At 51.6% G+C, this 22,236-nt stretch overlaps 1 protein-coding gene across 1 annotated transcript; it reads left to right on the top strand.

Moving 5' to 3' along the window:
- The first annotated feature begins 2,011 nt into the window (after positions 1-2,011).
- On the top strand, positions 2,012-21,576 carry rabggta (Rab geranylgeranyltransferase subunit alpha). The gene is made up of 17 exons (XM_088917182.1): positions 2,012-2,119; positions 2,632-2,662; positions 4,641-4,751; positions 4,870-4,994; positions 6,868-7,055; positions 9,017-9,250; positions 12,085-12,168; positions 13,318-13,400; positions 14,134-14,229; positions 14,390-14,495; positions 14,947-14,998; positions 15,807-15,895; positions 17,223-17,311; positions 18,704-18,820; positions 20,010-20,123; positions 20,793-20,880; positions 21,054-21,576. The coding sequence occupies exons 2-17, from the start codon at positions 2,660-2,662 to the stop codon at positions 21,200-21,202; spliced, it is 1,728 nt and encodes a 575-aa protein (XP_088773308.1). The 5' UTR covers positions 2,012-2,119; positions 2,632-2,659; the 3' UTR covers positions 21,203-21,576.
- The last annotated feature ends 660 nt before the right edge of the window (positions 21,577-22,236 follow it).

The raw sequence follows: 22,236 nt of genomic DNA, 5'->3' as shown, positions 1-22,236 counted from the left end.
GACTTCAGCAAACATTTGCTCTGCTTTGAAGTTAGAAGAGTTTACTCTTCCCAGTGTCACAAACTTTATCTAAAATCAAAGATACACATCAGTCACTTAAAGCTGTAACAATATTTTAGAAAAAAAAGTACAATAATAAATACATCTGAACAATTATGGCCAAGAGATTCTTCCCTGTCATCAAGGAGAAAGTAATTTTTATTGATATAGACAATGATTCTCTTATTTCTGCTAACCCTGAATACATTACTCTCCTCAAACCACCAAAAACTGAAGACATTTTCAAATACTGAGCAACACATATTTCTCTAAGGAATTTCTCAGAAAATGGTTTCACTTTGACTGTAACACCTGTGCTTTTTGTGAATCAGATATTGAAACAACCGAACACATTTTTTTCTCATGTCATCATTCAACCTATGGCTGCCATCGCATCATCCAGCTGGGGGGGGTGGAGGGGATCCCCATTACCTGTAAAGAGCTTTGAGTGGAATGTACAGAAAACCGCCCTATAAGTGTAAGCAATTTTGTATTATTATTATTATTATTATTATTATTATAGATTTATGACCCCCTGTATGTCCTTGGTTAAATAATAGTAATATCTGTGTAAATTTAAGTTTTATGTGTATGTGTACAGTACACATATGTGTAGAGTAAAAAAACTGTGCTTTAAAGAATTTTCTAATTCATTTAAGCTATACTCAAATTCATTAAAAATATAAAAATATGCTTGGTGAATTGGTTTACAGAAATCTTTTCGCATATAAATTATTATCTAAACTTAATTACGCACAATTATTTAATCATCATTCAACATCTCTCTGGCCTCTGTATGTCCTTGGTTAAATAATAGTAATGTTTGTGTAAATCCAACTTTTAAGGACATCGTTCTTGGTGTTCTGAATTCCAACAAAGAAGTCTGTATGATGTTAAATGTCATTCTCATGTTGGCAACATTTTACATACATATGTGTAGAGTAAAAACAAAACTCCTATGTGCTTTAAAGAATTTTCTCATTCATTTAAGCTATACTCAAATTTATTAAAAATTTTAAAAAATATTCTTGGTGAATTGGTTTACAGAAATCTTTTAGCATATACATTTATTACATATACATTATTATCTAAACTTAATGATGCACAATAAATGATTTAATGTGACCCCCTAACATCACACAACCTTTGTACTGTTGATAAGGTTCTGAATTGTTATTCTGTTTCGTTCATATGATGTTGTGACATCCGTACACCCTGGTTGTTGTATTTTTTTATATACATAAAAATAAAACTAAGTTTTTTTAAAAAAAAATAGCAGAAAACTTGCAGTAGTGTAGAGTAGGATTACTGCAATCAACTTTTAAAGCAATTAAGGTGTATCTTCTTGTAACTACATTTGTGTGTTTTTACACCCCTTTGGTTAATCTGTATTTTTCACAGTAATTTTTTTTTAGGTGTGGACATTGGGAACCCAGCTCCTCACAATAAACACTTTGCACTTCTGAGAAAATGATCTCCGAGACCTCCATTGTCATCCACCTCAGCCTGTAACAACATCCACACACGATATAACTGCTGTATCGACTGATCACTTCCTCCTTGTTTCTCTGCTGACATTAAATTAGATACGTTTCCACACCAGGTCAGTGTTAATGTGCTGTAGTGGGTCTTTCTCGGAACTGCGTTTTTCAAAAACGTTCACATGTTTTCTAATATCACTGACTCTCGCGAATCACAGGGACGCGCAGATATAAACAAAGACCGAGGAGGAAACGCCGCTGGACTGAACCAAGCTAGCAGTGCAAGAGGGGGACAGGTTAACCGGGTAGTACACACAAACAAAGCGCAGATGCCATGCTGAGTTGGCAGATAAATACGTTAAAACAAGTTTATTGATTGTTTATCACTGTGTGATTTGACGATCGTTGTATGTTGTCAGAACCCCGTTTTCACTAATCTGAAGATCCGGTGTCACGATGTGTTTAAAATGACCCCCCCCCCGCCTCACGGCAGGGCAGTGCGCGGCTCCACGGTTCTCCTGCCAGACCCGGAAGAGCGCGGCGGCTCGAGGCGACGCTGTAGAGGTTCTGATATCCGGGATCCGGACTGACCGACACCGGTACAGTACAGGTCCAGTAGAGATATAGCACAGGTCCAGTCCAGGTATAGTACAGGGCTAGTAGAGATATAGTATAGGTCCAGTCCAGGTCCAGTAGAGATATAGTACAGGGCCAGTACACGTCCAGTCCAGGTCCAGTAGAGATCCAGTACAGGTCCAGTCGAGATTTAGTACAGGTCCAGTAGGGACAGACGCGGGCAGGGGGGTCACTACGTCTGAGTCCAGTTCAGGTCCGGGTGTTTCTCTTCCTGCTCCCGTGTTATTATTGCTGCGATGCTGTTGTTGCTGTTGATGCTCAATGATCTGCAGGGGCCGCTCAGCAGTGTGAACAGGACTTCAGCACGCTGACTGGACAGTGTTTCTCTGCAGAGATCGTGGAAACCGGCTTTAACGTGTCTCCAGGTCTCACTGACAGCGTGTCTTCCTCTGGCTTGTCTGTCTTTGTGATTGACCTTGCCCGTCTGTCTCTCTGCCTGTCAGTCTGTTTCTAACTCTGCTTTGCTTATTTCCAGGACTGACAATCCCTAATTGACAGGAGTCATGGTGAGAGTAATTACATTATTGTTACTGATGAAGTAATCTTGTGTCCTGTGTGTCTGTATGAACCCCTCTCTCTCAGTGCAGTGTTAATGTACTGGAGTGTCCAGTCAGTGTGTCTGTATGAACCCCTCTCTCTCAGTGCAGTGTTAATGTACTGGAGTGTCCAGTCAGTCAGTGTGTCTGTATGAACCCCTCTCTCTCAGTGCAGTGTTAATGTACTGGATTGTCCAGTCAGTCAGTGTGTCTGTATGAACCCCTCTCTCTCAGTGCAGTGTTAATGTACTGGAGTGTCCAGTCAGTCAGCGTGTCTGTATGAACCCCTCTCTCTCAGTGCAGTGTTAATGTACTGGAGTGTCCAGTCAGTGTGTCTGTATTAACCCCTCTCTCTCAGTGCAGTGTTAATGTACTGGAGTGTCCAGTCAGTGTGTCTGTATGAACCCCTCTCTCTCAGTGCAGTGTTAATGTACTGGAGTGTCCAGTCAGTCAGTGTGTCTGTATGAACCCCTCTCTCTCAGTGCAGTGTTAATGTACTGGAGTGTCCAGTCAGTCAGTGTGTCTGTATGAACCCCTCTCTCTCAGTGCAGTGTTAATGTACTGGAGTGTCCAGTCAGTGTGTCTGTATGAACCCCTCTCTCTCAGTGCAGTGTTAATGTACTGGAGTGTCCAGTCAGTCAGTGTGTCTGTATTAACCCCTCTCTCTCAGTGCAGTGTTAATGTACTGGAGTGTCCAGTCAGTCAGTGTGTCTGTATGAACCCCTCTCTCTCAGTGCAGTGTTAATATACTGGAGTGTCCAGTCAGTGTGTCTGTATGAACCCCTCTCTCTCAGTGCAGTGTTAATGTACTGGAGTGTCCAGTCAGTGTGTCTGTATGAACCCCTTTCTCTCAGTGCAGTGTTAATATACTGGAGTGTCCAGTCAGTGTGTCTGTATGAACCCCTCTCTCTCAGTGCAGTGTTAATGTACTGGAGTGTCCAGTCAGTCAGTGTGTCTGTATGAACCCCTCTCTCTCAGTGCAGTGTTAATGTACTGGAGTGTCCAGTCAGTCAGTGTGTCTGTATTAACCCCTCTCTCTCAGTGCAGTGTTAATGTACTGGAGTGTCCAGTCAGTCAGTGTGTCTGTATGAACCCCTCTCTCTCAGTGCAGTGTTAATGTACTGGAGTGTCCAGTCAGTCAGTGTGTCTGTATTAACCCCTCTCTCTCAGTGCAGCGTTAATGTACTGGAGTGTCCAGTCAGTGTGTCTGTATGAACCCCTCTCTCTCAGTGCAGTGTTAATGTACTGGAGTGTCCAGTCAGTGTGTCTGTATGAACCCCTCTCTCTCAGTGCAGTGTTAATGTACTGGAGTGTCCAGTCAGTGTGTCTGTATGAACCCCTCTCTCTTAGTGCAGTGTTAATGTACTGGAGTGTCCAGTCAGTCAGTGTGTCTGTATTAACCCCTCTCTCTCAGTGCAGTGTTAATGTATTGGAGTGTCCAGTCAGTGTGTCTGTATGAACCCCTCTCTCTCAGTGCAGTGTCAATGTACTGGAGTGTCCAGTCAGTCAGTGTGTCTGTATGAACCCCTCTCTCTCAGTGCAGTGTTAATGTACTGAAATGTCCAGTCAGTGTGTCTGTATGAACCCCTCTCTCTCAGTGCAGTGTTAATGTACTGGAGTGTCCAGTCAGTGTGTCTGTATGAACCCCTCTCTCTCAGTGCAGTGTTAATGTACTGGAGTGTCCAGTCAGTCAGTGTGTCTGTATTAACCCCTCTCTCTCAGTGCAGTGTTAATGTACTGGAGTGTCCAGTCAGTCAGTGTGTCTGTATGAACCCCTCTCTCTCAGTGCAGTGTTAATGTACTGGAGTGTCCAGTCAGTGTGTCTGTATGAACCCCTCTCTCTCAGTGCAGTGGTAATGTACTGGAGTGTCCAGTCAGTCAGTGTGTCTGTATGAACCCCTCTCTCTCAGTGCAGTGGTAATGGACTGAGTGTCTCTCTTTCTCTCAGCATGGACGTGTGAAATTAAAATCCACGGCGCAGCAGGAGGAGGAGAAGCGTCAGGAGCGAGAGAAGAAGCTGAAAGTGTACATCACTGCCCGGGACGCCTGTTTTCAGAAGGTCAGGCTGACCGCTCCTGCACCGAGCACCCCGGAGGACGCGCAGAGACTGTCACAGAGACGCGGAGTTACGCTGACTCTCTGTCTCGCATGTCTCTCTCTGTCTCTGTGTCTCCCAGAGGACGGAGGGCCAGCTCGATGAGGACAGTCTGCAGCTCACAGCTCAGCTCCTGGGCTCGAACCCGGACTTCGCCTCCCTCTGGAACTTCAGGAGGGAGATCCTGGGGCACCTGGAGACACTCAGGTAATTAACGGGCCCGTGCCCATCGCACTGACTGGTGAGGTGTGATTGAATTTGAGAGGATCTGTTCATGTGTGTCTAGATTATTATTATTATTCATGGAAGAGAGTCCAAAAACAGGAGAGAGGGACAGTGAGGAGAGAGAGACTGACAGTGACACTGACCATTCACACTCAACAGCAACACATTGGAGCACACATCCAGCTACACACATCTCGGTCTCACCATCAGCTCTTCTGGGAGTGTTGACCTGGCAGTGAAGGCACTGAGGGAGAAGGCACTCAGGGCTTTCTACACAATAAGAAGGAGGCTCTTCAACATCAACCCACCAACAAGAATCTGGCTCCAAATATTTCAAAGTGTAATCCAACCCATTGCCCTGTACGGCAGTGAAGTGTGGGGTCCCCTCACAGACCAGGAGTACACTCAATGGGACAAACACCCCACAGAAACTCTGCACATGGAGATGAAACATCCTCCGTGTGCAGAGAAAGACACCTAACAACGGGTGCAGGGCCGAATTAGGCCAGTACCCACTATTGATAAACATACAGAACAGAATATTAAAGTATTGGCTACACCTAAAAAACAGCGACCAAAACTCCTACCACCACAAAGCCCTGCTGAGCCAAGAGCTGAGCCCAGAGAGGAGCCCCCTGAGCCAGCTGGTCCTGAGGCTCACCGACCTGAGCCACACCGACACCAGCCAGCCTCAGGACAGCACTGCTAGAATCAAGCACAGCACAGATCACACAGCCATATCTCACACACTGGGACACACACACACACAAACACAATATAAACTGGAATGCTACAGAACCCTAAACAGACAATACACACTAGCTGAATATTTGACCAAAATAAGAAACAACAAGCAGAAACAGACCCTGATGAAGTACAGGCGCAGTGACCACAGCCTGGCCATAGAAACTGGGCGACACAGGCAGACCTGGCTGCCCAGAGAGGACAGGCTCAGTGACCACAGCCTGGACACAGACACTGGACACAGACAGACCTGGCTGTCCAGAGAGGACAGGCTCAGTGACCACAGCCTGGCCATAGAAACTGGGCGACACAGGCAGACCTGGCTGCCCAGAGAGGACAGGCTCAGTGACCACAGCCTGGACACAGACACTGGACACAGACAGACCTGGCTGCCCAGAGAGGACAGGCTCAGTGACCACAGCCTGGCCATAGAAACTGGGCGACACAGACAGACCTGGCTGCCCAGAGAGGACAGGCTCAGTGACCACAGCCTGGACACAGACACTGGACACAGACAGACCTGGCTGCCCAGAGAGGACAGGCTCAGTGACCACAGCCTGGACACAGACACTGGACACAGACAGACCTGGCTGTCCAGAGAGGACAGGCTGTGCTCCCACTGCCAGCGGGGAGAAATAGAGACAGAGGTGCACTTCCTACTGCACTGTGACAGATACTCTGGGATTAGAGAAACATTCTTCCCTAAACTCAGAAATCTAGTCCCAGAGTTCCCACACCTGCCAGAGTCACAACGGGTCCCAGTCCTACTGGGAGAGGGAGGAGGGAACTCAGTGGAACTGGCAGCCCAGTATGTGATCTCCTGTCACAGCCTGAGGAACAGTGAGTCTGTCTCCCAATAATGCTCCAGCCGCCTACAGTATAAGTCAGTATTTTATGATATGTCTTTGTTGTAAATGTCTGTAATACGTCTGTAGATTTTATTTAACTTTTATTTTGTGTTTTGTTTCATGTGAATTTCATTACTTTTATTTGCTTTGGCGACACTGATTGTACCCATCGGTCATGCTAATAAAGCACCTTGAACTGAACTGAACTGAACTGGGTGTCAGAGAGCCCTGTGAGATCTCTCCCTCTCCCCGGTGTCCCACAGGGCGGAGCAGGAGGTGCAGGCTCTGTACGAGTCGGAGCTGGGGTTCCTGGAGCAGTGTCTGAAGGTGAACCCCAAGTCCTACGGCAGCTGGCACCACCGGGGCTGGGTGACGGGCCGCCTGCCCCGGCCCGACTGGGCCCGCGAGCTGGGGCTGTGTGAGCGCTTCCTGCAGACCGACGACAGGAACTGTGAGCGCCTCTCCCGTCTCCTCCCTCTCTCTCCTCTCCCCTCCTTTACCCCTGTCTCCCTCCTTCCTCCTCTCCTGTCTCTCTATTCCACTCTCTCTCTCTCTCTCTCTCTCTCTCTCTCTCTCTCTCTCTGCGGCTCCATTCTATCTCCCCCTCTCTCTCCCTTCCCCTCTCTTTCCTCTCTGCCTGCATATCTCCCTTCTTCTGTCTCCTCTCTCCCCCTGCAGTTCAGTTCATCAAGCTTCATTTCCATGACTGCACTGCTGATTTACACTGTGGCATTAAGTGTACTGGCCCAGTTCGGCCCTGCACGCGTTCCTACAGGTTTTTCTCTGCACGTGGAGGATGGATGTGTGTACAGAACTGGGTGTGTCTCCTCTCTCTGCTGCTGGGATTACCGCCAGCTGTGTGTGTACAGAACTGGGTGTGCAGAGTGTCTGTGAGCTGTGTCTCCTCTCTCTCTCTCTCTCTCTCTCTCTCTCTCTCTCTCTCTCTCTCTCTCTCTCTCTCTCTCTCTCTCTCTCTCTCTCTCTCTCTCCTGCAGTCCACTGCTGGGATTACCGCCGGCTGTGTGTGTACAGAACTGGGTGTGCAGAGTGTCTGTGAGCTGTGTCTCCTCTCTCTCTTTCTCCTGCAGTCCACTGCTGGGATTACCGCTGGCTGTGTGTGTACAGAACTGGGTGTGCAGAGTGTCTGTGAGCTGTGTCTCCTCTCTCTCTCTCTCCTGCAGTCCACTGCTGGGATTACCGCCGGCTGTGTGTGTACAGAACTGGGTGTGCAGAGTGTCTGTGAGCTGTGTCTCCTCTCTCTCTCCTGCAGTCCACTGCTGGGATTACCGCCGGCTGTGTGTGTACAGAACTGGGTGTGCAGAGTGTCTGTGAGCTGTGTCTCCTCTCTCTCTTTCTCCTGCAGTCCACTGCTGGGATTACCGCTGGCTGTGTGTGTACAGAACTGGGTGTGCAGAGTGTCTGTGAGCTGTGTCTCCTCTCTCTCTCTCTCTCCTGCAGTCCACTGCTGGGATTACCACCGGCTGTGTGTGTACAGAACTGGGTGTGCAGAGTGTCTGTGAGCTGTGTCTCCTCTCTCTCTCTCCTGCAGTCCACTGCTGGGATTACCGCCGGCTGTGTGTGTACAGAACTGGGTGTGCAGAGTGTCTGTGAGCTGTGTCTCCTCTCTCTCTCTCTCTCCTGCAGTCCACTGCTGGGATTACCGCTGGCTGTGTGTGTACAGAACTGGGTGTGCAGAGTGTCTGTGAGCTGTGTCTCCTCTCTCTCTCTCTCTCTCTCTCCTGCAGTCCACTGCTGGGATTACCGCTGGCTGTGTGTGTACAGAACTGGGTGTGCAGAGTGTCTGTGAGCTGTGTCTCCTCTCTCTGTCTCTCTCCTGCAGTCCACTGCTGGGATTACCGCTGGCTGTGTGTGTACAGAACTGGGTGTGCAGAGTGTCTGTGAGCTGTGTCTCCTCTCTCTCTCTCTCTCCTGCAGTCCACTGCTGGGATTACCGCTGGCTGTGTGTGTACAGAACTAGGTTTGCAGAGTGTCTGTGAGCTGTGTCTCCTCTCTCTCTCTTGCACTCCACTGCTGGGATTACCCCCAGCTGTGTGTGTACAGAACTGGGTGAGCAGAGTGTCTGTGAGCTGTGTCTCCTCTCTCTCTCTCTCTCTCTCTCTCTCTCTCCTGCAGTCCACTGCTGGGATTACCGCTGGCTGTGTGTGTACAGAACTGGGTGTGCAGAGTGTCTGTGAGCTGTGTCTCCTCTCTCTCTCTCCTGCAGTCCACTGCTGGGATTACCGCTGGCTGTGTGTGTACAGAACTGGGTGTGCAGAGTGTCTGTGAGCTGTGTCTCCTCTCTCTCTCTCTCTCTCTCCTGCAGTCCACTGCTGGGATTACCGCTGGCTGTGTGTGTACAGAACTGGGTGTGCAGAGTGTCTGTGAGCTGTGTCTCCTCTCTCTCTCCTGCAGTCCACTGCTGGGATTACCGCCGGCTGTGTGTTCAGCGCTGCGGTGTGCCCCTGGAGGAGGAGCTGCGCTTCACCGACCGGCTCATCGGCTCCAACTTCTCCAACTACTCCAGCTGGCACTACCGCAGCACCCTGCTGCCCGCGCTGCACCCCGACACGCACCCCGACACACAGGCCCCCGGGCCCCGCGGGGCCGGGCAGCGTGCCCGCGTTTGCGAAGAGCAGCTGCTCAAGGGTGAGGACACTGGGGGCGCTGGGAACACTGGGAACACTGGGAGCACTGGAGCAGCAGGATAGAGTCTTGGGGCAGTGGTGTAGAGTATTGGAGTAGTGGAGGAGCAGTGTGGGGCAGTGCTGTAGAGTATTGGAGTAGTGGAGGAGCAGTGTGGGGCAGTGCTGTAGAGTATTGGAGTAGTGGGGCAGTGGTGTACAGTATTGGAGTAGTGGAGGAGCAGTGTGGGGCAGTGGTGTAGAGTATTGGAGTAGTGGGGCAGTGGTGTAGAGTATTGGAGTAGTGGAGGAGCAGTGTGGGGCAGTGCTGTAGAGTATTGGAGTAGTGGGGCAGTGGTGTAGAGTATTGGAGTAGTGGAGGAGCAGTGTGGGGCAGTGGTGTACAGTATTGGAGTAGTGGGGCAGTGGTGTACAGTATTGGAGTAGTGGGGCAGTGGTGTAGAGTATTGGAGTAGTGGAGGAGCAGTGTGGGGCAGTGGTGTACAGTATTGGAGTAGTGGGGCAGTGGTGTAGAGTATTGGAGTAGTGGAGGAGCAGTGTGGGGCAGTGGTGTAGAGTATTGGAGTAGTGGAGGAGCAGTGTGGGGCAGTGGTGTAGAGTATTGGAGTAGTGGAGGAGCAGTGTGGGGCAGTGGTGTACAGTATTGGAGTAGTGGGGCAGTGGTGTAGAGTATTGGAGTAGTGGAGGAGCAGTGTGGGGCAGTGGTGTACAGTATTGGAGTAGTGGAGGAGCAGTGTGGGGCAGTGCTGTAGAGTATTGGAGTAGTGGGGCAGTGGTGTAGAGTATTGGAGTAGTGGAGGAGCAGTGTGGGGCAGCGGTGTAGAGTATTGGAGTAGTGGCGGAGCAGTGTGGGGCAGTGGTGTAGAGTATTGGAGTAGTGGAGCAGTGCTGTAGAGTATTGGAGTAGTGGAGGAGCAGTGTGGGGCAGTGGTGTAGAGTATTGGAGTAGTGGAGGAGCAGTGTGGGGCAGTGGTGTACAGTATTGGAGTAGTGGGGCAGTGGTGTAGAGTATTGGAGTAGTGGAGGAGCAGTGTGGGGCAGTGGTGTAGAGTATTGGAGTAGTGGAGGAGCAGTGTGGGGCAGTGGTGTACAGTATTGGAGTAGTGGGGCAGTGGTGTAGAGTATTGGAGTAGTGGAGGAGCAGTGTGGGGCAGTGGTGTACAGTATTGGAGTAGTGGCGGAGCAGTGTGGGGCAGTGGTGTACAGTATTGGAGTAGTGGGGCAGTGGTGTAGAGTATTGGAGTAGTGGAGGAGCAGTGTGGGGCAGTGGTGTAGAGTATTGGAGTAGTGGAGGGGCAGTGGTGTACAGTATTGGAGTAGTGGGGCAGTGGTGTAGAGTATTGGAGTAGTGGAGGAGCAGTGTGGGGCAGTGGTGTAGAGTATTGGAGTAGTGGAGGAGCAGTGTGGGGCAGTGCTGTAGAGTATTGGAGTAGTGGAGGAGCAGTGTGGGGCAGTGCTGTAGAGTATTGGAGTAGTGGAGGAGCAGTGTGGGGCAGTGGTGTACAGTAATTGAGTAGTGGAGGAGCAGTGTGGAGCAGTGCTGTAGAGTATTGGAGTAGTGGAGGAGCAGTGTGGGGCAGTGCTGTAGAGTATTGGAGTAGTGGGGCAGTGGTGTAGAGTATTGGAGTAGTGGAGGAGCAGTGTGGGGCAGTGGTGTAGAGTATTGGAGTAGTGGGGCAGTGGTGTAGAGTATTGGAGTAGTGGAGGAGCAGTGTGGGGCAGTGCTGTAGAGTATTGGAGTAGTGGGGCAGTGGTGTAGAGTATTGGAGTAGTGGAGCAGTGGTGTAGAGTATTGGAGTAGTGGCGGAGCAGTGTGGGGCAGTGCTGTAGAGTATTGGAGTAGTGGAGCAGTGGTGTAGAGTATTGGAGTAGTGGAGGAGCAGTGTGGGGCAGTGCTGTAGAGTATTGGAGTAGTGGGGCAGTGGTGTAGAGTATTGGAGTAGTGGAGCAGTGGTGTAGAGTATTGGAGTAGTGGAGGAGCAGTGTGGGGCAGTGGTGTAGAGTTTTGGAGTAGTGTGTCAGGAGTGAGACACTGGTGTGGAGGGGCTGTGTGTGTGTCAGGAGTGAGACGCTGGTGTGGAGGAGCTGTGTGTGTGTCAGGAGTGAGACACTGGTGTGGAGGGGCTGTGTGTGTGTCAGGAGTGAGACACTGGTGTGGAGGGGCTGTGTGTGTGTCAGGAGTGAGACGCTGGTGTGGAGATGCTGTGTGTGTGTCAGGAGTGAGACGCTGATGTGGAGGGGCTGTGTGTGTGTCAGGAGTGAGACACTGGTGTGGAGGGGCTGTGTGTGTGTCAGGAGTGAGACACTGGTGTGGAGGGGCTGTGTGTGTGTCAGGAGTGAGACGCTGGTGTGGAGGGGCTGTGTGTGTGTCAGGAGTGTGACGCTGGTTTTGAGGGGCTGTGTGTGTGTCAGGAGTGAGACGCTGGTGTGGAGGGGGCTGTGTGTGTGTCAGGAGTGAGACGCTGGTGTGGAGGGGCTGTGTGTGTGTCAGGAGTGAGACGCTGTTGTGGAGATGCTGTGTGTGTGTCAGGAGTGAGACGCTGTTGTGGAGATGCTGTGTGTGTGTCAGGAGTGAGACACTGTTGTGGAGATGCTGTGTGTGTGTCAGGAGTGAGACACTGGTGTGGAGGGGCTGTGTGTGTGTCAGGAGTGAGACACTGGTGTGGAGGGGCTGTGTGTGTCAGGAGTGAGACACTGGTGTGGAGGGGCTGTGTGTGTGTCAGGAGTGAGACGCTGGTGTGGAGGGGCTGTGTGTGTCAGGAGTGAGATACAGTGTGCTGGATCAGAGCGCTGTGCTGACAGAGTGGTGGTGATCTCGGGACTTGTCTTTCTCCTTAGAGTACGAGCTGGTGCAGAATGCCTTCTTCACCGACCCCAACGACCAGAGCGCCTGGTTCTACTACCGCTGGCTGCTGGGCAGAGGTCAGTGTCTCGGTCCGTTGGTGTCACTCCTGGTCTCTGCACTCTGAATTGCTGTCTGGCTCTCTCTTTGTGCTCTGCAATGCTTTCTGGTTCTCTGCACTCTGCAGTGATGTCTGGCTCTCTCTCTGCACTGTGTAGTTCTGGCTCTCTGCACTCTGCAGTGCTGTCTGGCTCTCTCTCTGCACTCTGCCGTGCTGTCTGGTTCACAGCACTCTGCAGTTCTGGCTCTCTGCACTTTACAATAATGTCTGGCTCTTTCTCTGCAATCTGCCGTGCTCTCTGTGCTCTGCAGTGCTGTCTGTCTCTCTCTCTGTGCTCTGCAATGCTGTCTGGCTCTCTCTGCGCTCTGCTGTGCTGTCTGGTTCACAGCACTCTACAGTTCTGTCTCCCTGCACTCTGCAGTGCTGTCTGGCTCTCTCTCTGGACTCTGCAGTGCTGTCTGGCTCTCTCTCTGTGCTCTGCCATGCTGTCTGGTTCTCAGCACTGTGTAGTTCTGGCTCTCTGCACTCTGCAGTGCTGTCTGGCTCTCTCTCTGCACTCTGCAGTGCTGTCTGGCTCTCTCTCTGTGCTCTGCCATGCTGTCTGGTTCTCAGCACTCAGCAGTTCTGGCTCTCTGCGCTCTGCAGTGCTGTCTGGCTCTCTCTCTGCGCTCTGCCGTGCTGTCTGGCTCTCTCTCTGCGCTCTGCCGTGCTGTCTGGCTCTCTCTGCGCTCTGCTGTGCTGTCTGGTTCTCAGCACTCAGCAGTTCTGGCTCTCTGCACTCTGCAGTGCTGTCTAGCTCTCTCTCTGTGCTCTGCAGTGCTGTCTGGCTCTCTCTCTGCACTCTGCAGTGCTGTCTGGCTCTCTCTCTGCACTCTGCAGTGCTGTCTGGCTCTCTCTGCGGTCTGCCATGCTGTCTGGTTCTCAGCACTCAGCAGTTCTGGCTCTATCTGTACTGTGCAGTGTGTTTGGCTGCTTTGGGTAGTGAGCTTTTTAATTCAGTTAAATTCAGTTCAAGGTGCTTTATTAGCATGACCGATGGGTACAATCAGTGTTGCCAAAGCAAATAAAAATAAAATTAACATGAAACAAAACAAAGAATACAAATTAAATAAAATCTACAGACATATTACAGACTATTGAATTCAGGCTATTAAATTCTCTCTCTCAGCTGAGCGGGAGGAGACGATCAGCTGTCTGTACATCAGCCGAGAGGGGGAGAGACTGGTGGTGGTCTTCTCTAGGCCTGTCAATGTGAGTCACCTCTCAGTCTGTCTGCCAGAATGGGTTGAGATTGGTAGTGGATAACCTTTCATTAACCACTGTGTGTCTGTATTAACCCCTCTCTCTCAGTGCTGTGTTAATGTACTGGAGTGTCCAGTCAGTGTGTCTGTATTAACCCCTCTCTCTCAGTGCAGTGTTAATGTACTGGAGTGTCCAGTCAGTCAGTGTGTCTGTATGAACCCCTCTCTCTCAGTGCAGTGTTAATGTACTGGAGTGTCCAGTCAGTCAGTGTGTCTGTATGAACCCCTCTCTCTCAGTGCAGTGTTAATGTACTGGAGTGTCCAGTCAGTCAGTGTGTCTGTATGAACCCCTCTCTCTCAGTGCAGTGTTAATGTACTGGAGTGTCCAGTCAGTCAGTGTGTCTGTATGAACCCCTCTCTCTCAGTGCAGTGTTAATGTACTGGAGTGTCCAGTCAGTCAGTGTGTCTGTATGAACCCCTCTCTCTCAGTGCAGTGTTAATGTACTGGAGTGTCCAGTCAGTCAGTGTGTCTGTATGAACCCCTCTCTCTCAGTGCAGTGTTAATGTACTGGAGTGTCCAGTCAGTCAGTGTGTCTGTATGAACCCCTCTCTCTCAGTGCAGTGTTAATGTACTGGAGTGTCCAGTCAGTCAGTGTGTCTGTATGAACCCCTCTCTCTCAGTGCAGTGTTAATGTACTGGAGTGTCCAGTCAGTGTGTCTGTATTAACCCCTCTCTCTCTCAGGTGCTCACAGGAGAGTTAGTGCTGTTTGTAGATGGTCAGCCCCTTGAGGTCTCATGGCGCAGTGCCCACCCCCTTCTGCGCCACAGTGTATTGTGGGTATCCTTTTATCTGTTTATATATCCATTGTTAGACTTACCTGGGGTTTGTCTGTAACACAGTGGGGTGCCTATACAGCAATGGGGGGTGTCTAGGGGGTGTCTATAAAGCAGTGGGGTGTCTGGTTTGTCTGGGGGTTGTCTTTAACAGTGGCCTGCAGGTGTGTGAACTGCCCCCAGGGACAGTGAGTGACCCCAGTGTGGAGCACAGCCTGACTGTGCACTGGAGAGACAGACACACTCAGCGCGAGTGTGCGCTCTACTCAGGTAACACAGCTGCCTCTTCCACCCACCCCTCTGTCTGTGTGTCTGTGTGTCTGTGTGTCTGTGTGTCTGTGTGTCTGTGTGTCTGTGTGTCTGTGTGTCTGTGTGTCTGTGTGCTGTATCTGTCTGTGTACTGTAGGTATGTCTGTGTATCTGTCTGTGTACTGTAGGTATCTCTCTGTGTACCTGTCCATCTGTGTCTCTGTGTGTGTCTGTGTACCTGTCTGTGAACCTGTCTGTCTGTGTGTACCTGTCCATCTGTGTCTCTGTGTGTCTGTGTACCTGTCTGTTAACCTGTCTGTCTGCGTTTCTCTGTGTGCTTGTCTGTCTGTGTGTACCTGTCTGTCTGTGTCTCTGTGTGTATGTCTGTGAACCTGTCTGGCTCTCACCCCCTGCATGTCTGTCTCTCTCTGAGCCAGTGTGTGTGAAAAGGGTTTCCCCTCCTCTCTCTCAGGTCGCTCAGAGAGCTGGTGTCGAGACTCTGCAACAGACCAGGAGCTATTCAGGTATGACTCTTGTCACAGACTCACTTTACTGCTTTCACTGCTCTCCTATCACATTAAACTCTCTCTCTTAGTGTACTGGAGTGTCCAGTCAGTGTGTCTGTATGAACTCCTCTCTCTCAGTGCAGTGTTAATGTACTGGAGTGTCCAGTCAGTCAGTGTGTCTGTATGAACCCCTCTCTCTCAGTGCAGTGTTAATGTACTGGAGTGTCCAGTCAGTGTGTCTGTATGAACCCCTCTCTCTCTCAGTGCAGTGTTAATGTACTGGAGTGTCCAGTCAGTCAGTGTGTCTGTATGAACCCCTCTCTCTCAGTGCAGTGTTAATGTACTGGAGTGTCCAGTCAGTGTGTCTGTATTAACCCCTCTCTCTCAGTGCAGTGTTAATGTACTGGAGTGTCCAGTCAGTCAGTGTGTCTGTATTAACCCCTCTCTCTCAGTGCAGTGTTAATGTACTGGAGTGTCCAGTCAGTCAGTGTGTCTGTATTAACCCCTCTCTCACAGTGCAGTGTTAATGTACTGGAGTGTCCAGTCAGTGTGTCTGTATGAACCCCTCTCTCTCAGTGCAGTGTTAATGTACTGGAGTGTCCAGTCAGTGTGTCTGTATGAACCCCTCTCTCTCAGTGCAGTGTTAATGTACTGGAGTGTCCAGTCAGTGTGTCTGTATGAACCCCTCTCTCTCAGTGCAGTGTTAATGTACTGGAGTGTCCAGTCAGTCAGTGTGTCTGTATTAACCCCTCTCTCTCAGTGCAGTGTTAGTGTACTGGAGTGTCCAGTCAGTGTGTCTGTATTAACCTGTCTCTCTCCCTACCAGGAGTGATCTCTCAGTAGAGAAGACCTCTGTTCTTCAGTCAGAGCTGCAGTCCTGCACTCAGTTGCTGGAATTGGAGCCTGAGAATAAGTGTGAGTCTCTTCTGTCATGATGACAATGACCCTGGCTTTCTCTCTGATCCTGTCTCTCTTTCTCTGCACCTCTATGACTACCACGGTGTGTGTCTGCCTGTCTGCTGGTCAGAGTGTTCGCCTTTCTGTTCACACTGCCTGTCTGTCCATCTCCCTGCCTGCACACTGCCTGTCTGTCCATCTCCCTGCCTGCACACTGCCTGTCTGCCTGTCTGTCCATCTCCCTGCCTGCACACTGCCTGTCTGTCCATCTCCCTGCCTGCACACTGCCTGTCTGCCTGTCTGTCCATCTCCCTGCCTGCACACCGCCTGCTTGTCTCTCCATCTCCCTGCCCGCACACTGCCTGCCTGTCTCTCCATCTCCCTGCCCGCACACTGCCTGCCTGTCTCTCCATCTCCCTGCCCGCACACTGCCTGCTTGTCTCTCCATCTCCCTGCCTGCACCCTGCCTGTCTGCCTGTCTCTCCATCTCCCTGCCCACACACTGCCTGCCTGTCTCTCCATCTCCCTGCCTGCACCCTGCCTCTCTGCCTGTCTGTCCATCTCCCTGCCCGCACACTGCCTGCTTGTCTCTCCATCTCCCTGCCTGCACCCTGCCTCTCTGTCTGTCTCTCCATCTCCCTGCCCGCACACTGCCTGCTTGTCTCTCCATCTCCCTGCCTGCACACTGCCTGTCTGCCTGTCTCTCCATCTCCCTGCCCACACACTGCCTGCTTGTCTCTCCATCTCCCTGCCTGCACCCTGCCTGTCTGCCTGTCTCTCCATCTCCCTGCCCGCACACTGCCTGCCTGTCTCTCCATCTCCCTGCCTGCACCCTGCCTCTCTGTCTGTCTCTCCATCTCCCTGCCCGCACACTGCCTGCTTGTCTCTCCATCTCCCTGCCTGCACACTGCCTGTCTGCCTGTCTCTCCATCTCCCGGCCTGCACCCTGCCTCTCTGCCTGTCTGTCCATCTCCCTGCCTGCACACTGCCTGCCTGTCTCTCCATCTCCCGGCCTGTCTCTGCTCACTCCCACACACACCCCTGTGCTGACTGTGTGAACTGGCTGGGTTGAAGAGGAAGCGAGGTGCAAGTTTTTTGGGGGAAGGGGTGATCCCCAGCAGTGGTCAGTCAGTAGCTCCCAGCACCGTACCTACAGGTGGTTTACCTGAACCCCAAAACTGCTCCGGCCTGGGCCACTGTATCCCCGGTGGGTGGGGGGTTCAGCTTGCCTGGCGAGTGGAGCCCCAGAGCCCCGCGCCTGCGCTCCCTGCGCTGGAAGAGGCTGTCTGGATCGAGCCCTGCCTGCTGTTGTCTGACCGTGCCCCCTCCCCTCTCTCTCTCTCAGGGTGTGTGCTGACCATCATCCTCCTGATGAGGGCGCTGGACCCACTGGGGTACGAGAGGGAGACGCTGGCTCACTTCGACACGCTGAAGGTCAGAGTCGTGATGATGATGAAGATGATGATCTAGTTAGAAATAACGCCATCTCGCTCAGTGCAGGCACAGCAGGAGATCTGCAGCTCGCTATATAAATAATGCTAAAATGCGATATGTGAGGCCCAGTGTCAGTATTAACCCCTCTCTCTCTCTCTCTCTCTCTGGGCCCAGTGTCAGTATTAACCCCTCTCTCTCTCTCGGCCCAGTGTCAGTATTAACCCCTCTCTATCTCTCTGGGCCCAGTGTCTGTATTAACCCCTCTCTCTCTAGGCCCAGTGTCTGTATTAACCCCCCCCCCCCTCTCTCTCTAGGCCCAGTGTCTGTATTAACCCCCCCCTCTCTCTCTAGTCCCAGTGTCAGTATTAACCCCCCTCTCTCTCTAGGCCCAGTGTCTGTATTAACCCCTCTCTCTCTCTGGGCCCAGTGTCTGTATTAACCCCTCTCTCTCTCTGGGCCCAGTGTATGTATTAACCTCTCTCTCTCTGGGCCCAGTGTCTGTATTAACCCCTCTCTCCCTCTCTGGGCCCAGTGTCTGTATTAACCCCTCTCTCTCTCTCTGGGCCCAGTGTCTGTATTAACCCCTCTCTCTCTCTCTGGGCCCAGTGTCTGTATTAACCCCTCTCTCTCTCTGGGCCCAGTGTCTGTATTAACCCCCCTCTCTCTCTCTGGGCCCAGTGTCTGTATTAACCCCTCTCTCTCTCTCTGGGCCCAGTGTCTGTATTAACCCCTCTCTCTCTCTCTGGGCCCAGTGTCTGTATTAACCCCTCTCTCTCTCTCTGGGCCCAGTGTCTGTATTAACCCCTCTCTCTCTCTGGGCCCAGTGTCTGTATTAACCCCTCTCTCTCTCTGGGCCCAGTGTCTGTATTAACCCCTCTCTCTCTCTCTGGGCCCAGTGTCTGTATTAACCCCTCTCTCTCTCTCTGGGCCCAGTGTCTGTATTAACCCCTCTCTCTCGCTGGGCCCAGTGTCTGTATTAACCCCTCTCTCTCTCTGGGCCCAGTGTCTGTATTAACCCCCCCCTCTCTCTCTAGTCCCAGTGTCTGTATTAACCCCCCCCCTCTCTCTCTCTAGTCCCAGTGTCAGTATTAACCCCTCTCTCTCTCTGGGGCCAGTGTCTGTATTAACCCCCCTCTCTCTCTAGGCCCAGTGTCAGTATTAACCTCTCTCTCTAGGCCCAGTGTCTGTATTAAACCCTCTCTCTCTCTAGGCCCAGTGTCTGTATTAACCCCTGTCTCTCTCTCTGGGCCCAGTGTCTGTATTAACCCCCCTCTCTCTCGATTTAGTTCAGTTCAATTCAAATAGCTGCATTATCATGACTGATGAATTCCAGTGTTGCAAAAGTGGTAACAATGAACAAGCTGTTTACAGACAGACATCTCTCTCTCTCAGAGTGTGGACTCTATGCGCAGCTCCTATTACAGTGACCTGTGCAGCAAGTTCATGATAGAGAACACTGTCCTGAAGATGGAATACGCCGAGGCCCGAGTCTTCAGTCTGACACACAAGTTCTGTCTGTCTGTCTGTCTGTCTGTCTGTCTGTCTGTCTGTCTGTCTGTCTGTCTGTCTGTCTGTCTGTCTGTCTGTCTGTCTGTCTGTCTGTCTGTCTGTCTGTCTGTACAGGACAGACTGCTGTTACAGGGTGTTTGAGTAGGATTGGCTGTTGTTACAGGGTGTTTTCCTGTTACACGGTGCTGACTGTTGTTACAGGGTGTTTGTACAGGACAGACTGTTGTTACAGGGTGCTAGTGCTGGATTGGTTGTAGTTACAGGGTGTTGACTGTAGTAACGGGGTGCTAGTGCTGGATTGGTTGTAGTTACAGGGTGTTGACTGTAGTAACGGGGTGCTAGTGCTGGATTGGTTGTAGTTACAGGGTGTTGACTGTAGTAACGGGGTGTTAGTGCTGGATTGGCTGTAGTTACAGGGTGTCGACTGTAGTAACAGGGTGTTAGTGCTGGATTGGCTGTAGTTACAGGGTGTCGACTGTAGTAACAGGGTGCTAGTGCTGGATTGGCTGTAGTTACAGGGTGTCGACTGTAGTAACAGGGTGTTAGTGCTGGATTGGTTGTAGTTACAGGGTGTCGACTGTAGTAACAGGGTGTTAGTGCTGGATTGGCTGTAGTTACAGGGTGTTGACTGTAGTAACAGGGTTTAGTGCTGGATTGGCTGTAGTTACAGGGTGTTTGTATAGGACAGACTGTAGTTACAGGGTGTTAGTGCTGGATTGGTTGTATTTACAGGGTGTTTGTATAGGACAGACTGTAGTTACAGGGTGTTAGTGCTGGATTGGCTGTAGTTACAGGGTGTTGACTGTAGTAACAGGGTGTTAGTGCTGGATTGGTTGTATTTACAGGGTGTTTGTATAGGACAGACTGTAGTTACAGGGTGTTAGTGCTGGATTGGTTGTATTTACAGGGTGTTGACTGTAGTTACAGGGTGTTAGTGCTGGATTGGCTGTAGTTACGGGGTGTTGACTGTTGTTACAGGGTGTTAGTGCTAGATTGGTTGTAGTTACAGGGTGACGACTGTAGTTACAGGGTGTTAGTGCTGGATTGGCAGTATTATCCAGTATAATGATGTTGCCAGTAGGTTAAGACCTGTCATTCTGTTTAGGGCTCAATCCTCGAATGCACAGAATTATAGCCCTCATTACTCGCCGCTCCCTGACACTGACCCCTGTCCCCCCCTCTCGTCCAGAGCCTGACGACCCTGTGTCACCTGGACCAGCTCCTGCTGGTCACCCACCTCAACCTGTCGTCCAATCAGCTGCGCTCGCTGCCCCCCAACTTCGCCATGCTGCAGTGCCTGGAGGTGAGCTCCGCCGGGACAGCCAGGCCCCCAGCCCTAGCTGGGACTGTCCAGGCCCCCTGTGGGCGTGAGTGTATGTGTCAGGCCCTGCACGGCACCCTGTCTGCACAAGGGGTGGCTCTGTTGAAGGCTGCAGGGCTTTGCAACTGTGTACCAGAGACAGTCTTGGCCTGTCTGTCTCTCTCTCTTAATGTCTGTACACCTGTCTGTCTCTCTCTCTTAATGTCTGTACACCTGTCTGTCTCTCTCTCTTAATGTCTGTTCACCTGTCTGTCTCTCTCTCTCCATATCTGTTCACCTGTCTGTCTCTCTCCATGATGGTTCACCTGTCTCTCTCCCTCTCTGTGCCTGTTCACCTCTCTCTCTCTTCTTGCCTGTTTATCTGTCTCTCACTCTCTGTTTCTGTTTGCCCGTCTGTCTCTTGCTCTCTTCATGATTGTTCACCTGTCTCTCTCTTCATGATTGTTCACCTGTCTCTCTCCCTCCATGCATGTTCACCTGTCTCTCTCTCTCTCCATGCCTGTTGACCTGTCTCTGTCTCTCTCCCTCTGTGTGCCTGCTCGCCTGCCTCTCTCCCTCTGTGTGCCTGCTCGCCTGTCTCTCTCCCTCTGTGTGCCTGCTCGCCTGTCTCTCTCCCTCCCTGTGCCTGCTCACCTGTCTGTCTCTCTCCAGGTGTTAGAAGCTGATGACAACCTGATAGAGAGTTTGGAGGGACTGTACCACCTGCCCAGATTGGAGGAGGTGTCTCTCAGAAACAATCGTATCCTTTTCAACCATCTCCCCCCCCCCCCCCCCCCCCCGCAGAGCAGTGGTACCGACCCAGTCAGGACAGGGACAGCGCTGCTCCTGCTCCCGCTCCTGCCGAGAAGAGCAGGAATTCTGGTCCCGTTCGCCTTCACTCTGCGGGATGTTTCTTTGACTCGGCTTCCTCAGGCATCTCCCAGGTGTCCGACCTCCGACCTCTGGCCACCTGCCCCAGACTGGTCAGGCTCGATCTCCGCGGCAACGCGGTGGGCGGGGCTGCTGAGGTCCAATCGGAGCTGGCCGAGCTGCTGCCGACGGTTACGGAGCTGCTGTTGTGAGGGACTGCTGGGGGCAGATGACAGCCCGTCAGCCCGTGTGGTGGAAGCACACAGGGACCCCTGCTCCCTAAACACTACCCCCCGCGCTCTGTCTCTCCCTTCCTCTGTACCAGTGCTCCTCTCCCTCTGTATCGCAGTGCTCCTCTCCCTCTCTGTATCGCAGTGCTCCTCTCCCTCTCTGTATCACAGTGCTCCTCTCCCTCTCTGTATCACAATGCTCCTCTCCCTGGCTCGCTCCCTGTGACCTCTCCCCGGAGAGCTGGCTCAGGGTCGGAGGGAGAGAGAGGAGACACGCCAGGCAGGAGTGTGTGCGTTGTCACAGCTTAATCCACTTCTGTGAATAAAGAAAAACAGGCCAGCGCCTGATCCACGAAGAGCTCGTCTCTGTGTTTTTTAATCTTTGGGGAAACTGCCTCCCATTTTGGCTCAGAGTGCTGTTTCAGCTGGGTGCATCGGAGATGGGACAGGTGGAGCCAAAATGGCCGTCGCAGGAGGGCAGATTCCTGGAGGGCTGGTAGGCAGGGGTGTTCAGTGTGCAGTGTTGCAGGGTCTGTGTTTCAGGTGAGCTGCTTGCCCCCTGGGAAACGAAGTGTGTTTCAGGGGTCCCCTGTGGTCCTCCAGTCCGCAGTGTGCCTGTGGGTCAGTCCAAGAGCTGTGTTGTCATGACTGATGGATTACAGTGCTGTAACAGTTAACAGCATATTTACAGACCATTACAGTACAAACACCTGTCTCTCTGTGTATGTACCTCTCTATCAATGTACCCCTCTCTCTGTGTATGTACCCCTCTATCTCTCTGTGTACCCCTCTGTATGACTGATGGATTACAGTGCTGTAAAAGTTAACAGCATATTTACAGACCATTACAGTACAAACACCTGTCTCTCTGTGTATGTACCTCTCTCTCTGTCCCCCTGAGTCTCTCTATCTGTACCCCCCTCTCTCTCTGTACAGTGCTCCAGAGCACTAACAGTTCACAAGATACTTACACTTACATTACAAACATCTGTCTCTCTGTACCTCTCTTTCCCAGT

Source organism: Atractosteus spatula, chromosome 5, assembly GCF_055471065.1.
Source record: "Atractosteus spatula isolate fAtrSpa1 chromosome 5, fAtrSpa1.hap1, whole genome shotgun sequence".
Classification (NCBI taxonomy): Eukaryota; Metazoa; Chordata; class Actinopteri; order Semionotiformes; family Lepisosteidae; genus Atractosteus; species Atractosteus spatula.
This window is presented reverse-complemented; position numbering and strand designations above follow the sequence as displayed.

What these genes read in the sequence shown, in the direction of transcription:
- rabggta (XM_088917182.1), top strand. An exon ending in CGAGTGTGCGCTCTACTCAG is followed by an intron (nt 14,496 to 14,946) that starts GTAACACAGCTG and finishes CCTCTCTCTCAG; the next exon opens with GTCGCTCAGAGAGCTGGTGT. An exon ending in GGTGTCTCTCAGAAACAATC is followed by an intron (nt 20,881 to 21,053) that starts GTATCCTTTTCA and finishes CGGCTTCCTCAG; the next exon opens with GCATCTCCCAGGTGTCCGAC.